This window comes from Dromiciops gliroides, chromosome 2, assembly GCF_019393635.1.
Source record: "Dromiciops gliroides isolate mDroGli1 chromosome 2, mDroGli1.pri, whole genome shotgun sequence".
Lineage (NCBI taxonomy): Eukaryota > Metazoa > Chordata > Mammalia > Microbiotheria > Microbiotheriidae > Dromiciops > Dromiciops gliroides.
In genome coordinates, this window is record NC_057862.1 from 463,735,771 (window position 1) to 463,754,733 (window position 18,963).

Here is an 18,963-nt window from a genome sequence, read left to right on the forward strand (position 1 = left end):
AGCGTAACTTTCCAATGTCTCTAAGGGTTTATGCCCCCCCCCCCCCATGCCCACAACGGACTGAAAATCAGGAGACCTGAGTTCCAGTTCTGATTTAACTTTCTATGAGACATTGGAAAAGTCCTTTCCCACCCACTCCCTTTCTAGGTGTCTTTCCTTCTCCCTAAAAATGAGGGGGTTGGGCTGAAAAGTCCCTTCATGCTCTTCTACATCATCCGATCTCCAACTAACTGGGTCTGGGAGCAGCTGGAGAGGGGAGGAGCGAGCAGCTGGCGGGATAGCCAGTAGAACGCAGACCCAGGAAGAGCCCCGCCTCGGAGGCAGCTGCAGCGGTAGCGGCAAAGCACTCAGGCTGATTGGGGCGCAGGAGGGACCCGGAGCTGTCCTAGGCGCTGCGCTTCAACGCTGCCGTCGGGGTTCGGATTGTGGATAGTGGATGAGCAGAGGCTTGGCCAGCCGGGGCAGGGCGTTACCGACCACTGGGCGGCAGGCTAGAGTCGGGGACCCAGCCAGTAGCCCACCTGGTTATTTGATCGAAGTCGAGGGGTGGCTGGGGATGGCGGTGTGACTGTAAGGGGGCGGGGAGCCTCCGCCCCGCCAGACCATGAGCTTGCCGGGGTGAGACGGCCCCCACTCCGGGCCCCGGCCCGAGGTTTAGCTCGCCATGAAGCGACAGAACGTGCGCACGGCGTCGCTCATCCTCTGCACCTTTTCCTATCTGCTGGTGGGCGCCGCCGTGTTCGACGCGCTCGAGTCGGAGACGGAGAGCGCCCGGAAGCGGCTTCTGGAGCAGAAGCGCAGCGAGTTTCGCAGGAAATATCGCTTCTCGCCCGAGGACTACCGCGAGCTGGAGCGCCTGGTGCTGCAGGCGGAGCCGCACCGTGCTGGCCGCCAGTGGAAGTTCGCCGGCTCCTTCTACTTCGCCATCACCGTCATTACCACCATCGGTGAGCGCAGCCCCGCAGCTCCTGCTGGGAGACCTGGCCTCCCTCATCCCACCCTCGGGAGCCGGGCGCCCCCACGTCTGTGCCCCGACCCAAAGCCCCTGGAGTAGGAGTGGGATGGGAGGAGGCTGACGTTGGAAGACTGAGTGTCTGGAACGTTTGCAGACCTTGTTCCCAACACACATTGGTTTAGCTGAGAGTCTGAAGAGCCGGCTTCCAGTGCCGACTCTACCTACCATTTGCCAGACGTGTGTCTTCTTAGGCTAAGTCGTTTCCCATCTGAATCTATTTCCTTCTCCTTAAAATGAAGGGGTTACATTTTGAACATCAAGTTTCCCATCAGTGCTAAATACTATAGCTCTTGTATGAGTGGGTTGGCTTTTGGTTTTGTATGTTTTGTTTTGTTTTGTTTTGTCGGAGGGGAGAGGTTCCAGACCCTTACACTCCTCCTTCAATCGGCTTGCTTCCTAGTCTTTTCCTTTTACTGGGCTAAGACTGGGCATCTTTGTAACTTCTTCGCTTTGGAGACAGGGAAGCCCAATTCAGTCCAGGATGAAGACCTAGTCACTTGGTAGTGTTTGGGGAAGCTGGTTTAGATGGAGGTGAGAGGTGGAAGACTCTCATTAGAGCCCAGCAGGAGGATTAGGCACCTCTCCTTCCATATACCTTCAGCCCTGGAAGGCCTGCCTCCTTGTACCTCCCTCTCCAATCGATTGCTTGGCTGTCCTTGGAGAAAGGGCAGTCCTCCAAGCCTGGGGTCTCGCTTTGGACCCCAGCCAGTAAAGAGAGGACAGCTATTGTCCTTCCTCTTTCTTTCTGGGCCCTTTCCCACCTTCAGCCCTCAGATGCCCCATGTCAGTCGGTCTGTTTTCCCTTTCTTCTCCCTGAGTTCAGAAACCTTTCTGGGGATTTGGACTCTGCAAACTTGTTCCTGAATCCCAGGGCAGAATAAGAGGATACAAGAGCCAGGGAAGACAATCTGGTTCAAACCCCTGTTTTTGACAAATGCAGAAACTGAGACCAAAAGAGGAGAAATCACTTCTTTTATCCAAAGCCGCAAAAACTGGGGTGTGAATCAAGCCACCAAAGACTTTGTTCCAGGTTAACTTTGCCTGTCCATTCCATGCCCTGTGGTCCTCCCTCCCTCCCCTTGGCCACGGTCATTGACTTTCTTCCTCACTGGCTTATCTGCACCTCCTAAGTACCCAGGGTCTGTGCTTAGCCCTAAACACTTGAGATCCTGAGGCCTCGTGTATGTGTATGTGTGTGTGTGTGTAGTCTGCCAAATAATAGGGCCTAGACAGGGTTTTAGAAAATAGATAGGGGCTGGTAGGTGGTGCAGTGGATAAGGCACCAGCCCTGGATTCAGGAGGACCTGAATTCAAATCCTGACTCAGACACTTGACACTAGCTGTGTGACTCTGGACAAGTCACTTAACCCTTATTGCCCCACAAAGAGAGAGAGAGAGAGAGAGAGAGAGAGAGAGATGGAAAGTGGCCCAGGTGAAATGGGGAAATGTTCTGTTTTAGCTCAGGGTGGACACCAGGTATTTGCTAAGGATCCTGCTGGCATCCAGACCTTCCTAGGACTATGCCCCCTTGGGAGCCATGGTAGCCAACTATCCAGGCCAAGGGAACCTGCAAGGAATGTTCACAGATTATTCTCTGTGGCATGAGGGGGCATGGAGTGGGAATGGGTTGGGACGGACATCTATAGAGACCAGAATTTTGAAAGGTCAACTTATTTATAAGGAAGCACCAGTAACACTAGAAAAATGTTTTCTTCCTATTCCCAACTATTGCCCATTCTTGCTGTTCTCTGCATGCATTTAGTTGCCATATTAAACACTCCCCAGCTCACTGCACTCTTGTCTCCCTAGGGAAGGCTAGCCCCTTCCCAATTTAATTCAACAAAAATGTATTAAGTTCCCACTTTTCACGGGCCCTGGGTTACATGTTGGAGACATAAAAAGAAAAATGGCAGGCCTTCAAGGAGATTTTGGTCTAATACAGTAGCTATGCAAATTTTTAAAAGGAGGGTGGTGAGGTCAGACAGGTGTTCTACGACAATTTGGGGTGGGAGATAGCACTTTTAGTTGGAGAAGAGGACTGAAAAACAGGGGGGTTGAGCTAGAAGACACTTCATTTAGTCCCACCCTTTCGTTTACAGATGAGGAAAATGAGGTGACAGGCCCGAAGGCACAGTTGAGGAAGGAATCTGATTGTACCTGGCTAGTGTGACTCCAAAACCAGTTCATTTTTCTGTACTGACACTCAATGAAGGTTTCATGGGGTGGCACCTGGGCACCCTCATCATCATGTCCTTCTTTCCCTTCCTCATGTTTGCCTTTCCCTCCAACTTTCATCACATATCCCCCTTTCCCTCAGTTTCTCCTCCTCACCTCACCTCTTCTTCCTCGCCTGACGCGCCTATCTCTGCCTCGCTCTCAACCCCAAGTCAACCTCCGATTTCCTCTTTCCTCACCCAGGGTACGGCCACGCGGCGCCAGGGACTGACGCGGGTAAGATCTTCTGCATGTTCTATGCCATCCTGGGCATCCCCCTTACATTGGTCACGTTCCAAAGCCTGGGAGAACGCATGAACGTGCTGGTCAGACGGCTGCTGCAGCGGCTGAAGCGCTGCGTGGGACTGCGGAAGACTCAGGTGTCCACGGAGAACATGGTGGCCGTGGGCCTGCTGTCGTGCGTGGGCACACTGGCCGTGGGCGCCGCCGCCTTCTCCCACTTCGAAGGCTGGACCTTCTTCCACGCCTACTACTACTGCTTTATCACGCTCACCACCATCGGCTTTGGCGACTTCGTGGCGCTGCAGCGGGACGAGGCGCTGCACAAGCGGCCACCCTACGTGGCCTTCAGCTTCCTTTACATCCTGCTGGGCCTGACGGTCATCGGCGCCTTCCTCAACCTGGTGGTGCTGCGCTTCCTCACCCTCAACGCCGAGGACGAGCGACGGGACGCCGAGGGTCGGGCTTCACTGCGTCGGCTCCGGCCGGGGAACCCCTTGAGACCGTCGCAGGAGGTCGCCCGCCGCCGTGCCCTTCCTCCCTCCGATCCAACCCCTTTCCCTTGCCTCGGAGCTCGGAGCTGTAGCCGCCTGAAGCTCATCCGGCCTCTCCCTGCGGGGGCTTCTCCACCCCGTTTGCCTGCGGCCCAGAGGCATCCCGAGACCCCTCCGCCGAGCTGTCATTCCAACCCGGTCTATTGCGGCTCCATTTCCTATCGGATCGACCAGTTGGCGCTGGGTGCCAAGGATAACCTCGGCTTCTCGCCTCCTGGGAGCACAACGTCCTCAGGCAGTGCTTTCGGCCGGGTCCCGACCCGTCGGAAGTCAGTCTGAGCTGAGGGGGTTGAAAAGAACGCTGGATTTGGAGCCGGAAGAAGTGTGTAGGAGTCTTGTGTGTGTGTGTGTGTGTGTGTGTGTGTGTGTGTGCGCGCGCGCGCGCTCTTGGGTGCCACGCACTTCTTTGAACTTGTTACCCCATCTATAAAAAATGAGGTGGTTGTACTAAGATCGTAAAATATATATTTAGAACTAGCAGAGACCTTAGATGTGACTAAGTACAGTGCCCTTATTTTACAGGTAGAAAGCGGAGGCATATAGAGGTTAAGGGACTTGCACTTCGGTTATACAGGTTTTCAGTAGCCTAGCAAGGATTCCCATCTGTCTTCTCACCCTAACATATATTTTATTCATTTATTTTAACTTAAAACAATTTTTTTGAGTTCCAAATTCTCTCCCTCCCCCACCCATTGAGGAGGGAAGCAATGTGATATGAATTATACATGTGAAATCATGCAAAACATTTAAAAATCTATTATTTTAACGTTGATTAAATGTTTTGAATTGATCTTCTCACTCTAAATTCAATATTCTTTCTACTATATCGTGCTAAGGTGCAGCCCAGTGTTAATATCGTATGGACTGGGGCAGCTAGGTGGCACAGTGGATAAAGCACCTGCCCTGGATTCAGGAGGACCTGAGTTCAAATCTGGCCTCAGACACTTGACAGTTGAACCTGCCTGTTGCCGGTGTGGCTGGTGACTGTTTGCAGGGGTATCTGGGCCCTGCTCAGTCATCCCTGTGACAGTGTAGCCGGGGATCCTGCCAATGAAATATCAAGCCCCAATTCAATTCAACAAACACTGCTTAAGCACGCTCTCTGTGTGCTGCATTGTGCTAAGTGTGAAGTTAGAAAATTTAAAACTATCCTTACCCCTTATGGAGCTTATATTTTATTTGGAGATACAATAGATAAACAGATAAGTAAATACAATTTGAGGAGGGAGAAAGCCCTAACAGCTAGATCTGTATTCTAGTTAGCAACCAACTACACTGAAGTTGGTGGTAATAGTGGAAATAGAGGAAAAAGAGGCAAGTTCTAGTGGTGGCCGTGCCTCATGCTCCTGTGTTCCTGGATAAGGTATTTCCCTTTCTTTGAGTCAGTTTCCCCTTCAGTAAAATCATCTCTTAGGACTATTAACCTCTGAGATCATTTTCAGAAGGAAGAGGAGGATTATTAAGGAATCAGAAATACTGGGTGCTTTGTCACTTTGGGTAAATCACTGTCATTGAGACTCAATATCTTTAAACATCTATGAAAATAGGAATAACACCCGCAAGCCACTTCTTCTCCCCTCTGTCAGTTTCAGTTTCATCATCCTTCCTAACTGGAGGATAATAAAGCCTTCCCTACAGACCTCAATGGACTGCTGTGAGGATCCAGTGACAGAATCACGTATGTAGAAGGGCTTTATAAACTGTAGAGCTCTGTACAGATGGGAGAGAGTAGTCTCATTATTATACATTTGTAGTGGGACCTTGGAAGCCAGTGGGGAGGTTTGGAGGAGGATTTGGGGGCAGAAAGAAGGGGAAGCCAAGGTATTTGGATTGATGGTGGGTGGGTGGCTGGTTAGCTGGCAGGGAAAGGGATGGATATATCTCAGACTTAGTGTGGCAGGGAGCCTGCCATCTGGTGATGATGTCACGGATACATGCCCCTGGGGAGGGGTGACAGGGAATGAGAGTGCAGATCAAGCTTCTGAGATCTTGTTCTTTGCTTTATCCTGGATTCTGCCCTTCCCAGATTCCTGAACCATTTTAATTCCTCTTTGGGTTGAAAGTTTTGAGGGATGATATTTTCTGTTTCTTTGCCACATCTAAGGCTCAGCTCCTACCCTGCTGGCATAGACTAGAGACCAAGGCTGGCTTTGTGTTCTATAGGATGGATCATGCCTTGAATGAATGGAGAACAAACCTAAGTGGGGATGGAGGGGAAATACTCTACTCTAGACAGTGGAAGAAATGGACTGGACTTTGGATAAGGTCCTTCAGAAGGTATGTGGACTATGCCAGAGTCTAGACATAAAGAGAGGGGCCCTAAATATCAAGGCACTATTTCATGGAAAAAGCACTAAACTGGGATCAGGCAAGGAACCCAGGTTTTTGGACTGACTCTGTCACTAACTTGCTCTGTGACCTTGGGTAAGTACTTTCCCTCTCTAGACTTCTATTTTCACCTCTACAATGAGGGTAGATGTTCACTAAGGTTTAATCCAGCTCCAAAGTTTTATCATTCTACTCACCACATGGTGTCTAGGAGCTCAGACCACTCCCTCTTCACTTGAAAGTATAATTCAGTTCCTAATCCTCTTTATGAGGGCTAAGTGGCTTGCCCAGGGTCACACAGCTAGTACTCATCAAGTGTCTGAGGTCGCATTTGAACTCAGTTCCTCCTGAATCCAGAGCTGGTGCTTTATCCACTGCACCACCTAGCTGCCCCCTCAGTTCCTAATACTCTTGAGGAAAACCACATTGTTCTGACTGATGAGAATCTTACTGGGGAATCCCATTTATGCTTTGTGATTTATAGAGAAGAGCCCAGAGTATTTGGGGCTTATACACAACTTGGGGAAGGAGCCACTAGGGAATTTAGCTTGGCCTCCCCCATGTTATCAGGTAACAAGAATTTATCAATCACCTCCGATGTACTCCGCACTGTGGTAAGCCCTGGGGATACAATGAAAGACAAAAACAATCCCTGCTCTCGTGAAGCTCACTGTCTAATGGGGGAGACAACATGCAAACCACTGTGTACAAACAAAACACATTCAGAAGAACTTTGAGGGAATCTTAGAAAGACAGCACTACTAGTATTAAGACAAATGGGGGCCAGGGGGAAGAAAAGGTTCTTGCAGAAGGTGGGATTTTAGCTGAGACTTGAAGGAAGCAGGAAGTGGAGCCTGGGAAGGCAAGAACCCCAGGTATGGGGTATGGGGTATGGGCAGTGAAAATGGAGTCAAGAGGGGCAGCTAGGTGGTGCAGTGGATAGAGCACCAGCCCTGGAGTCAGGAGGACCTGAGTTCAAATTCGACCTCAGACACTTAACACTTACTAGCTGTGTGACCCTAGGCAAGTCACTTAACCCCAATTGCCTCACCAGAAAAAAAAAAAGAAAAGAAAATGTAGTCAAGAGATAAAGGCAAGGAACAGCAAGACCAGTGTCACTGGATCAAAGACTACCTGGTGGTGAGTAAGGTATAAGAAGACCGCAAAGGTTGGAGAGGCCAGATTAGGAACCCAAACTGAGGATTTTCTATTTGATCCAGCAGGTGATTGGGAGCCTGTCGTGTAGAACCCTGGGCCCAAAGGGGTGGTTAGGATGCTGATATTTGTCTCATCCCCCTCGAGCCAGAAACTGAAAACTCTTTCCAGTTGTACCCCAATCTGGTGGGCCCGGACATCAACTCTTAGAATATTAGATCCTGATCAAACCTTAGGACATAAAATGTTTGAGCAGGAAGAGATCCTGTAGACTCTGCAGTTCCTGCCCTGTCTCTGCCTCTCATTTTACAGCTAAGGAAACCAAAGCCTAGACAGAGGAATGATTTGCCTGAAGTCATATGGCAAATTAGAGGCAGAGCCAAGGCTAAAATGAGGCTTAAATGATTGCCAGTCAGGCCTTCCCCAACCAATACACCATGTTGAACAAGGTTTTGTTTGTAAATATCAGTTTACAAGTTGAAGGCACGTTCAGGTGAGGAAGTGGTGTGTGTGTGTGTGTGTGTGTGTGTGTGTGTGTGTGTGTGTGTGTGTGTGTGTGAGAGAGAGAGAGAGAGAGAGAGAGAGAGAGAGAGAGAGAGAGAGAGAGAGAGAGAGAGAGAGAGAGCTGGAATGTCAGCCATCTTTCTCTCCCTTTTACAATTATTCAAGTCTCACCTTTCCCCCAGGAGCCCTCCTGGATCATCACAGGGGATCGATCTTTCCTTCAAGTTGCTTTGACATTTTATTGCTAGTACCTTAGAGTTCAGGGAAGCTGGGTGGCTCAGTGGATAGAGTGCCAGGCCAGGCCAGGCCATTGCTGAATTCCAGTGAGGCTGAGCTGCTTTTAGGGTCTGGGGTGATTGTAAGGGTGTGGTCTGGGAATGGCTTGAGCTGACTTCTTTAACCTCAATGGGACTCTCACTGGTGAAATCCTGGGATAAAGGCTGCTGGATTCAAGTTTGCACTGTACTGCTTAGTCACCATGGACAAGTGATTTAATTTTGTTCGTCCTCAGTTTCCTTAGCTGCAAAAATGGAGATAATTATATGTGGCCTGCCCCGCCGACCTCACAGGGCTATTATGAGGTTCAAATGAAAAGGTGTTAAGTACTTAGTAAACTGTAAAGTATTATAAAAATGTGTGAGCAGTTATTATTTTCCAAGTTCCCAACACATACATCTATCTTGGGAGGGAGGAGATAAGTCAGATCCCTTGGTACACCTTCTTTCTCTCCAGAGATCACCAGCACACTTCTGTCTCATGCCAAGGATTTGGTGACAAGCACTCTGTCCTGAGAGTCAGAAGTATTTTGGTTCTAGGCCCACCTCTGCCTCTAAGTTGGTACAGGACCCTTATACAAGCCTCTGTTTCCCCTATGTAAAACAAGCACATCTCATGGGAGTAAACAGAAAATGGCATGCATTGTGTGTGCAAAGATTTTTGGGCTCTTAACAGCAATAAGGACTCTGTTTGAAAAGTCCCCAGCCCCAAGGACCTGAGTTCAAATCCAGCTTCAGACACTTGACACTTACTAGCTGTGTGACCCTGGGCAAGTCACTTAACCCCAATTGCCTCACCAAAAAAAAAAAAAAAAAGTCCCCAGCCCCGAAGCCTGGTATCTGCCACAGATTGTCGGCCAATACTCATGGTATAACTCCGATAAACCAGCCCATATTTAGCATAGGAGGTGAGGGACAGGGCTTTGGCCCTTTGATTTATATTGTGTATTCATTCCTCAGAGAAGTGGCACAATGTGGATTGGACTGAGAATCGGGAGAGCTGAGTTCTGGATCCATTTCTGCCATGAATATACTGTGTGACCTTGGCAAGTTTCTTTCCCTCTCTGGTCCTTACTTTTCCTCTCTGGAAAAAAAAAAACCTGTGGTTGGACTAAATAATCCCTAACGTCCCTTTTCAGTTTTAACTTTCTATATGTCTGGTGTTGGAATAGCTTCTGGACATAGTGACCTATGGGGTTGATTTTAGAGAATCAAGTTGGAAGGGCAAGGAAGTCTTCCATGCTTTTACTCCAAAGCCTTGTTCTGGGGACTGGATTGAGCTCCTGTTGCTAGGCGACTTCAAGGATACTGATATGGTGGTCACTGGTTGCTTAGCAACATTCCCCCCCCCCCCCCCCCCGCCATCCAGTCCTATGGTGATGTCACCAGATACCATAGTTGTGTGACCTGGATGTTTCAGCCTCAGAATTGGGGGCTACAGGATACCATGATACACACACACACACACACACACACACACACACACACACACACACACACACACACACACATACCCTAAGAGTTCCCTTCAGAGTTCTAGACCCAACTCAGGCTTCAGCCAGGATTCCTAAGTGTCAGAGGTTGTTAGAACTGGAAGGGACCTTAGAGGTTTGTCCAATCATTTTATTTTACACAAAGGGACATTGAAGACCAGAGAAATGATGTCATTTATCTAGGATCCCCAAGCTAGTGAGTAGCAGAGCTGATCCTTGAACCCGGGTCTTCAGACATCATGTTCACTTTTCCCCCATTAGACACCTTCCAGGGCCTCCTCTGAGACTTCTGGGTTTACCTGGGGATTAAAACCCAAAGTCTACCTACCCTATCCTAGACTATCTGGGCAAAGGGTATCAGCCCAGGGCCAGCCTGAGGCAAAGATGCTCCCCAGGAAACATAGGGGGTGGGAAACACTGCCATCACCACTGGGCCAAGCAGAAGAAATGTAAATCAGTAAACAGACTCATTTAGAAAAAACAAAAACGTGTTTTTAATTTTCAACATGATTTACATGAGCTCAACATAAGACACTCTACCCCAGGGGCCTGGGCCCCATTCTGAAACCCTTGCAAGCCATTTGGCCCAGCTTTGCCTGACAGAGAAACTTCCCAGCAGGTCCTTACCACCCCAAGACCAAGGGCACTCCTGCTCCTAGGGAGCGAAGTGGAGACATAGTGAAAACCTGCCAACTTGGGGACCCAGGCACCTACATATTGACAACAAAGCTTCCTCAGGGTTCCAAGGAAGTGTGTCAGGAGCTAATGGGCTGCTAGGAAATGGGGAGGGAGAGAGGAAGGGGTGGCACAGTGTCAGACTCAATAAATAAATGCAGGTGAACCTTGCTTTATGCAACAACTGTGCTTCCATAAAGAACAGCGCAATAGAGTTTTGCAAATGGAATTGCATCCAGATCTCTATTTCAAGGCTCTCAACAGTGAGCTGAACTTTTATAAAGTGAAGACTTCTTCACATCAGGGACAAAAGCATTCCTTAATTTGTCAGGGGACCTGGGTTTGAGCCTCAGCTCTGCCACTAACTTGCATGACTATGGGTAAGGCAGTCCCTTTCCCTGACCCTCGGTTTCCTCAACTATAAGATGAGGGTGATTAGTGGGGTGTTTTATGAGCCTCCCATGAGAGAGAAAAATGATTTAAGAGCTTGAAGCCAAGAAATATGATTTTGTTCATAAACCTGGATGTTTGTTTAAAGTAAGGAACCCCCAAAGCTCTAAGCTGGAGTCCAGTGTTACAATGGGGGTGTATAGAATCCAATTGAGCTGAGTGGAAGTTTGGAGGCCATCTAGTCAAACCCAATTTTACAGATGAGGAAAATGAGGCCCACAGTTGTTAACTTGCAAAAGATCACCTAGGTATAAGTGGCAGAGCTGAAATTCAAACTCAGGTGCTCCAACTTCCTGTACCAACTCTTGAGGACCCCATTGACTCAGGGTTCTGTCATTCAGAAGTTCAGCTCACTTGGAAACATCCTGCCTGCCTCACCCCACCTGGCTTAGAGAGCCCCATCATACTTGAGGGGCCAGCTCCATAGGGCAGGAAGGTGACCTGGCCCCAGACCCACATGGTGAGTGAACTGTACCTGATCCCTCAGATGGAGTGAACACAGCTTCAGAGTGAGCCATTTGAACCTGCTCCAGCAAGATGATAGAGCCTCGCTGGGAGATGCTTCAGGGAAGACATCAGGCTTTTGATCTGGGCTACTTACGTGTGTGTGTGTGTGTGTGTGTGTGTGTGTGTGTGTGTGTGTGTGTCCCACTCAGTATGAGTTGGTCCAATACCACCCAACACCTATTGGTGCTGACTGAATTTTTTTCACACCTATTAACTAAAAGACTGCTGTTACTATGGGGTCTGTGAGGGGGCAGAAGGAGCCAGCCAGGCAACTACCTAGCGGCCTTCCAGCCTGGGCGAAATGAAAATGGTCAACATGCCCAAGTGCTGGCACCCCAAGGTGGTCCAGGTGGTGCTGCCACCAATGCAAGGGACCTGATGCTATTTCACAAAGCCCTGCAGAGTCTTGACTTGGGGAATCATGGGATTTGGAGTTGGAAGGGATCACCTAGTTCAACCTGCTAAGTTTACAGGTGAGGAAACTGAGACCCAAAGAGGTTAAAGTGACAGCCCAAGGCCTTATAGGTAACAAGTAGCACAGCTGATATGCAAACCCAGGTCACACCTGGTCATGGACCTAGAGCTGGAAAGGTCCTTAGAGGACGCATAGGTTTTCTTACCGAATCCAAATCCCAATGACCTGTGGGTAGCTGCTTTGGGCTAGCCTTTAATATTCAGAAATCCTGACCACCTATGCTGGGGTGCTTCCCCCAGGCCTCCACTCAGCTGAGCACCTGCTCTATCCATATGACACATAAGACCTGAGTCCTTGTACTGGCTCTGACACTGACTTGCCATATAACATTGATTTGCTTTAATCTTTCTGGGACTCAGTTTCCCCTCTTTGTAAATATGGAAATAATTCCTAATGTATGCTTAAGGATCACATGAGAATAAATGGGGAAACTGCTTTAAAAAGTTTAAAGTGCTGTACAAATAAATGTGAGGAAAGATTAGTATTTCCAGACCCAACTGAAGGTATCTTCTCCTGTCTTCTGCAGGCTCAGTTGGAGGAAACTCCCGGGCAAGGGAGCTCACTCTGAAACTAATGAGTGGCTCCAATTGGTGTTTTCTCTAAAGCCTGAGAAGTTTCTCATACCTGATTTCTTCTGGCCAGAGATCCCAGTCTCTACATAGGGAGAACCCATGAGCATCTCTGGGAGACAAGATGGCACACGAGTAACTCCTGATCTGGCTTTGTGGGGGCCCCAGCAGGTCTGCAGATGATGTCCTGGAGACATCATCACACCCAGGGGGCTCTGATTCAGCCCCACTGGCTAAGCTCAGAAGACCTAGGTCCCAACTGCTGCTCTGCCACTCAGTACTAAGTGACCTGATCTGGGTGTTGTCTCTCTGAGCCTCAGTTTTCTCATTCATAAAACTGGGATCATATCATTTGCACTATCTACCTCACAGAGTTATACAGATCAGATGAGATAATGGATGTAAAGCGCTTTGGAAATTAGAAAGTGCTATAGAAATGTCAACTATTATTATTAATTATTATTATTACTAGTATTATTCTCTTTAATGTAGAGAAGCCACATTCTATTTATTCCCCACTTGGGGCCTGGCCCAGACAACCAGGAGAAGTCTGCCCAGCTCTGTGGGGACAGAGTTCATCCCGCCCTAGGAGACCAGTCTTTTCCTACTGTCAAGTGTCAGAAGGATGGACAGACAGGACATGACAGGTGGGTGGCATCCAGAACTTCCTTGGGTCCCAAGTGGGAGCCAAGTTCATACAGAGTCTCTCCCAAAGCTACAGTTTAACAAAAAGTTTACTACCCCACCCCACCCCTACATACACCCCAGCACAGAACACACCCAGGACACACTGACAAGAATGGACCATTAATAGTGGGAAGGAGGGGGGACAGGAGATAAAGATACAACTCAAAACCCCACCAGGAGGCCAGTTATTTCACAGAAGGAACAAGAAAAGCAGCGGGAGGAGGGGGTCCTGAGGCCATGGCCCCCACCCCACCTCTGGATGGATTATTGCTTCGTACCCAGTCTCTTTTACAAAACAGGCCTTTGTCGGAGACAGGAGGGAGGAGAAATTGGCCAAGTCCTCTTCACCAACACTGAGGTCTGGAAAGGAAGTGATGAGACTGCCTCACTACCCATCAGGAATCCCCTTCACACAGGTCTCCTCTGCCTCTGCCCCCCTCTCAGCCTGAGGGTGGTGCAAGGAGAATATTTGCTGCTCCAGGGAGGGCCTTAGCCCCACAGCGGCCCAGAAGCCTCTTTGCTCCCTCAGAAAAAATGGCCCTGATCTGTACATGGAGCACGTGGTTCCAAGAGAAGGCTCCTGGTTCCAACAGTTGCTATTTCAATGCATCAGGGGTCAGTGATTATTCTGCTCCTGCCAGAGACTACAGCATACAGCCTCCCTTTACGGCTGTGTCTTTGAGAATTGCTGTTGTCTGAAACTTCTCCCTATGGCTAGGCTGGTCCTAAGACAACAGATGCATTCTGTCCCCAGGTCTTTGGTCTGGCCTTGGAGCCCTCCCTGCTAGGGCCAGTTGGCCAGCAAAGCCTTCAAGACCTGAGAGCCATCTCCAACCCAGGTTGAGGGGGGCATCAGCTATTAACAGTGAGTAACAAACAAATGAGAAAGAAATCTTTTTTTTTTTTTCACAAGAAATTCAGATTCCTACTGTGCCCAACCCTCTCCTGACCTTGCTTCCCTTTCCTCTGAAGACAATGACATGCCCCCCTCAATCTCAGACGCCACCCTGGGGAAGTGAAGGCCCCTTCCCCATGGCCTGAGACTAGGCAGCCCCCCCCCTTCATCTCTGTCCCACAAGCCCAGGACTGGAAAATTCTCTTACTCTCCCCTCTACACCAATATAGCTAGAGGACTGAACCAGGAGAAGCCAGAAATCCTTTGAGCATTGGCTTTGGGAAGCCAAGTTCCACTAGTTTGGGTATTAAGAGACCGGGACTTTAGACCCAAATCTTAGGCCCAAGGCCTCACTGCCTAGCTCAGGCTTTCCCTTCCTATTCCCAAATCTCACTGGCCAGGGAGAACCACAGGATCTGAGATTTTGTTGGGAGGGAACTTAGAGATCATCTGGTCCAATTCCTGAATTTTACAGAAGAGGAAACTGAGGCTCAATAATAGGATGAGTTGCCTCCATCGCTTCCCCCCTAGTCCAATTTAAAAGGATTCCTTAAACTTTCCACTCTACTCCCCCCAAAACACTTGGCCTGTAACCCATGTCTTGACTGCCCTGGTCTGTCCTGGGCCCTGCACCAGGGCCCAAACACAACCCAGTGGCCCAGGAGGGCTTTGTAAATGTGTGATCATAAGAAGAATATCGACAAGAATAAATAACACTATGTAATTCTGTGCTCCCAGCTAAAGCCTCTTTGGGCTGGGTGGGAGAGAGGAAAGAAACCAGAAGGGCAAACCCCCCCTAAGGGACCAGCCCCAGCAGCCACACCCAGCAGTCATGGAACCAGCTGGATTTTCTCAACACCCCCCAGACCCCTTTTATTCCTCAAAGTTCTGGAGGAAAAGACAGGCCGGCTGCCTCTGGGGCCATTAGGGAGAAAAGAAGAGAGTTAGGCAAAGAGTTTGGTCTAACCCTTCCCTGTCAGGCCCATGTGGCCTATCATTCCCCACTCTCCCTGCATATACATACTTAGGTTCCCCCTCCTTGGACTTTATAAATATGAGAGGTTAGGAGAAAGCCTTGCTCTAGACGACTCCCTCCATGCCAGGGATGGGGGAGGTGAGGAAGAAGGGGCCAGCCTCAGCACTGAGGGGGAGCTGGGGAAAGAAGGGAAGAGGAAGGGGCCCTCCCTGCAGGAGGCAGGAATGTGCTTCATTAAAGAGAGTTCCTACCCAGCTTGCAACAGTTTGCCCAAAGTTACCCCATGGCTGAGGTCTGGGATCAGGCCAGTGAGCCAGACCTGGAGCTGGGAGCCCCAGGGCACAGAACCGAACCAACAGTGCAGCTGGAGATAGGGGGAAAGAAAGGGAAGAGGGAGAGGGAGAGAGAGAGAAGGAAACACCCAATAGTTTGACCCTTTCTCTTTTTCTCCCACCCATTCTATTTGCTTTCCAAGAGTCCACATAAATGACTCTTTTGTATACAGTTTGCCCGTTTCAAGATGTTGCTTTGTATGTATTTTTTAAAAAGGAAAACCGAGGTTCTCTGACCCTAGAGACCCCTAAGAAGAAGGTAGATTCCCATCTCCCCAGAGGGAACAGGCTGGACTAGATGACCTATGGAGCCCAGGTGTATTAAACAGAGAGGGGTTCTTCTCCTAACAGACAGTCCCAAGTCCCTGGGATAGAGTCCATGACTGGCATGGAATGCCCTGGCCATTCTTCAACCCTAGCTTCTCCCAAACCTGCCTTCCTTGACATCCTGGTTTAGCACACTCAGGCCCATCCAGGGACAGACAAGACTTGTTGCAACGCAGGCTGAGAGACCTTAGGAGATCTAGCAAATTCAGCCCAGCTCTACCATCCACTACTGGGAGCAGGGGGAGGTGGGGGGAGATAGGGTTCCTTTAGAGTCTCAGTTGCTTCCAACTGCCTCCAAACTGCTGAGACAAGCATCCCCGGGATCTGGAGGTGAAGGGCTGGGCGGTGGTCCCTTTTGGGCACTAAATAAAGGCATCCTCAATTCCTCCAATGGAATGTCTTGGAGATCATCTAGTCTAAACCCCTCACGTTTGAAGGAGGAAACATCCAAAGAAGGGAGGTGATTTGTCAGGGTCACGTAGAGCTAACGAGTGGCTAAGTCAGGACCCAGATCCTTGCCTCCTGGCTCCCAGGTGAGAGATCTTTTCCTTGTAGAAAGGAGGCACCATCTGCATCCTGAGTCATCACGGATCAGGCCTGATATCCAAAGAGCTGTGCGAAAGAACGAACTTGTGGCTGTGGGAGAACACATGCCTAGAAGGAGGTACTTAGTCAAGAGGAGGTGAAGCCCCTGACAGCTTATGGGCAGAATCTCCAGGCTGCCTTGATATTCTGGGGCCTCTCCGGGATCCAGATGGCCTTAAAGTCAAGATGGCTGGCTCCACCATCCTCCTTGGAAACTCCCTGGGCTCCTCTCAAACTGGCTGCAGGCAGAGTATGCAGCCACTGGAGCCGAGTGCCACAAGAAAGACACTTGCTGGTAGATCGGCACTATAGGGAAGGCAGGCCCCTGGCCTAGGATAGTGGAGACAGCTCCAGGCAATTAGCTCCCAGGAGAACACAAAAAAGGGAGAGGTTGAACAATAGGCCCACTCCCAAATCTGGGGGGCCTGGAAGTGACCAAGTCAAAGGTAAAGCCAATGGCTCCAGGAGAGGGAAGGCCTCAGGGTGGGGAAGGGGGCCAAACGAGGGATGGGGAGGAGCCCACGGAGTAGGTCTCCCCTCCTTGGGAGGGAGCCCTGTCTGCTTCCATCTGAAGTGCCAGGAGTTCCAGATCCAGGCATAGTCCCTGGGCAACCCCTCCCCCAATTCAGCCACTACGAGCGCTCCCCGCAGGGCCCCACGGTGCTCTCCAGGGACAGCTGGGAGGACTGGCGGAGTAGTGGGCCGGTGGCGGGGTCCACCATGGATGATGTGGGGAAGAGCTTGTACCAACCCACAGCCAGGGTGGTCAAGTCCAGCTCCTCCAGAAGCACCCTCGCCACACCCATGAAGTGCTTGCGTTCCATCCGTCCATAGTTGCCCCAGACGATCACCTAGAGTACAGGTATAAGACAGAATTGAGCATGAATTCCCTTCTCCCCCATGCCCTGAGTATTATCATTCTTCACATCAACCCATAACCAGGCTTTCTTCTAAAATGAGCCCCCAGGTACACCTGGTTTACCCCACTAGAGGTTCACCACATGAGCTATGGAGAGCTAAAAGGGGCTTGACAGACCATCCAACTTCTTCATTTGATAGTGGGAGAAATGAAGTAAAGTAACTTGTCTAAAGTCATACAGCTAGTAAATGGTGGAGCTAAGACTTCAACTCATGTCTTCCTGACTCCAAGTCCAATGAGTGCCAAACTGAGGCCTAGAGAAAGTCAGTGACTTGACCAAGGTCAAACAGGGGATAAGTAGAAGAGAGCTGGAATCTGAGTCCAAGTAATGTGAGTAACTTCTCTGGCCTTCAGTTTCCTTATCTGTAAAATGGGCCCGATATTTGAATTACTCCTCTCTCTCTCTCTCTCTCTCTCTCTCTCTCTCTCTCTCTCTCTCTCTCTCTCTGTCGCTCTCTTTCTCTGTGTCTCTGTGTCTCTCTCAAGATTTTTATGAAGAAAGTGTTTTATAAACTATAAGGTACCTCATAGACCTGACATTATATATTCTGGGATTCTACATTTGGATATACAATGGTGAGCTATTTTAATTATTATTGGAATGGGACTTAGAAAACTTGAGTCCTGAGTCCTGGCTCAGCTACGAATGGGTACATGACATGGATGTTGCTAGCACTCTCTCTTAGCCTCAACTTCTTTCACGGTAAAAGGGGAATGAGTAATAGCTTCTAGTCAATTAATGTCTCTAAGCCTGGGTTCCCTTATATGTAAAATGTGGATGAAATCCTCATCCCGTTGAGCTCAAAAGGCTCTTGTAAAGCTCAGAGAATAAGGATCACTGTGTTTCCATAGTGCTTTGGGGTCTTCAAAATGCTTTACTCACAACAGCTCTCTGAGGTCATTGGTAGCTCAAGTATTAACACAGAGGGGTAGTAAGGCAGTGTGGTCCAAGAGGAAGGGCTGGATTTAGAGTCAAAGTACCTGCGTTCAAACCTAAATATGACCTGCTTTACTGTTGTGTGACCTTAAACAAGCCCCTCATGTTCTCTGGGCCTCAGTTTCCTCATTTGCAAAATGAGAAGGTGTATGAGATAACCCATAAGATCCCCAGCTCTAAATCTATGATCCACTTTTGTTTTGGAGGGGGGCAAGGGGTCTGGATCAATTATTTCATTAAGGAAATTCACTTTAACAGCTACTCTGTGATTTATAGTCTTAGAGAATTGCCTAAAGCACTGAGATCTCAAGTGACCCATTTTTACAGATGAGAAAACTGAGGCTCAGAGAAGAGAGAGAGAATTGCTCAAGGTCATAGAGCTAGTAAGAAGGGAATCTGGATGTGTCCTTTACCCAAGACTGCTCCTCTTCTCAATCCTCTTCTTTCTGATGCAACTCTTTCCTTTCATGTTTCATAATTAATCTCCTATCTCTGAGTCCTGTCAGGCACAGAGGAGCATCCCATCTGCCAATGGTCACCAATGGCCTTCCTGCCAAAGCCCCAGAATCTTTTATTTCCTGGGAGGCATCACGTTCATGAACAGAAAACCCCAGGAATCTCAGGACCAGTGTCATCCTGCCACATGGGGGCGCAAAACTCATGTAGTCAAATGGAGCAAGCAGGGACCAGGGCATCAGGGAGCCCCAGCTCTAGAATCTAGAATCAGATTCTGGGATCTAGATTCAGAGATCACAGAATTGTTATGGGGTGCATAGAAGGGACCGTCAATACTGGAGAACAGCTTAGAAGAGCAAGGAACCTTAGAGATCATTGAATCTAATCCTCTCCTT

At 49.2% G+C, this 18,963-nt stretch overlaps 2 protein-coding genes across 3 annotated transcripts in view; one reads left to right on the plus strand and one right to left on the minus strand.

Moving 5' to 3' along the window:
- The first annotated feature begins 316 nt into the window (after window positions 1-316).
- KCNK15 (potassium two pore domain channel subfamily K member 15) lies at window positions 317-8,603 on the plus strand. The gene is made up of 2 exons (XM_043980264.1): window positions 317-947; window positions 3,434-8,603. The coding sequence occupies exons 1-2, from the start codon at window positions 665-667 to the stop codon at window positions 4,300-4,302; spliced, it is 1,152 nt and encodes a 383-aa protein (XP_043836199.1). The 5' UTR covers window positions 317-664; the 3' UTR covers window positions 4,303-8,603.
- Window positions 8,604-11,526: 2,923 nt separating this feature from the next.
- The window catches only part of RIMS4 (regulating synaptic membrane exocytosis 4), a 65,464-nt gene continuing 58,027 nt past the window's right edge, over window positions 11,527-18,963 (minus strand). For both annotated transcript variants that reach the window (XM_043980097.1, XM_043980098.1), the window contains exon 6: window positions 11,527-17,107. In XM_043980097.1, coding sequence (XP_043836032.1) covers window positions 16,889-17,107 — 219 coding nt within the window. In that variant the 3' untranslated portion in view covers window positions 11,527-16,888. The remainder of the gene's footprint in view (window positions 17,108-18,963) is intronic.

What these genes read in the sequence shown, in the direction of transcription:
- KCNK15 (XM_043980264.1), top strand. Translation starts at nt 665, where the DNA reads ATGAAGCGACAGAACGTGCGCACGGCGTCGCTCATCCTCTGCACCTTT. An exon ending in CACCGTCATTACCACCATCG is followed by an intron (nt 948 to 3,433) that starts GTGAGCGCAGCC and finishes TTCCTCACCCAG; the next exon opens with GGTACGGCCACGCGGCGCCA.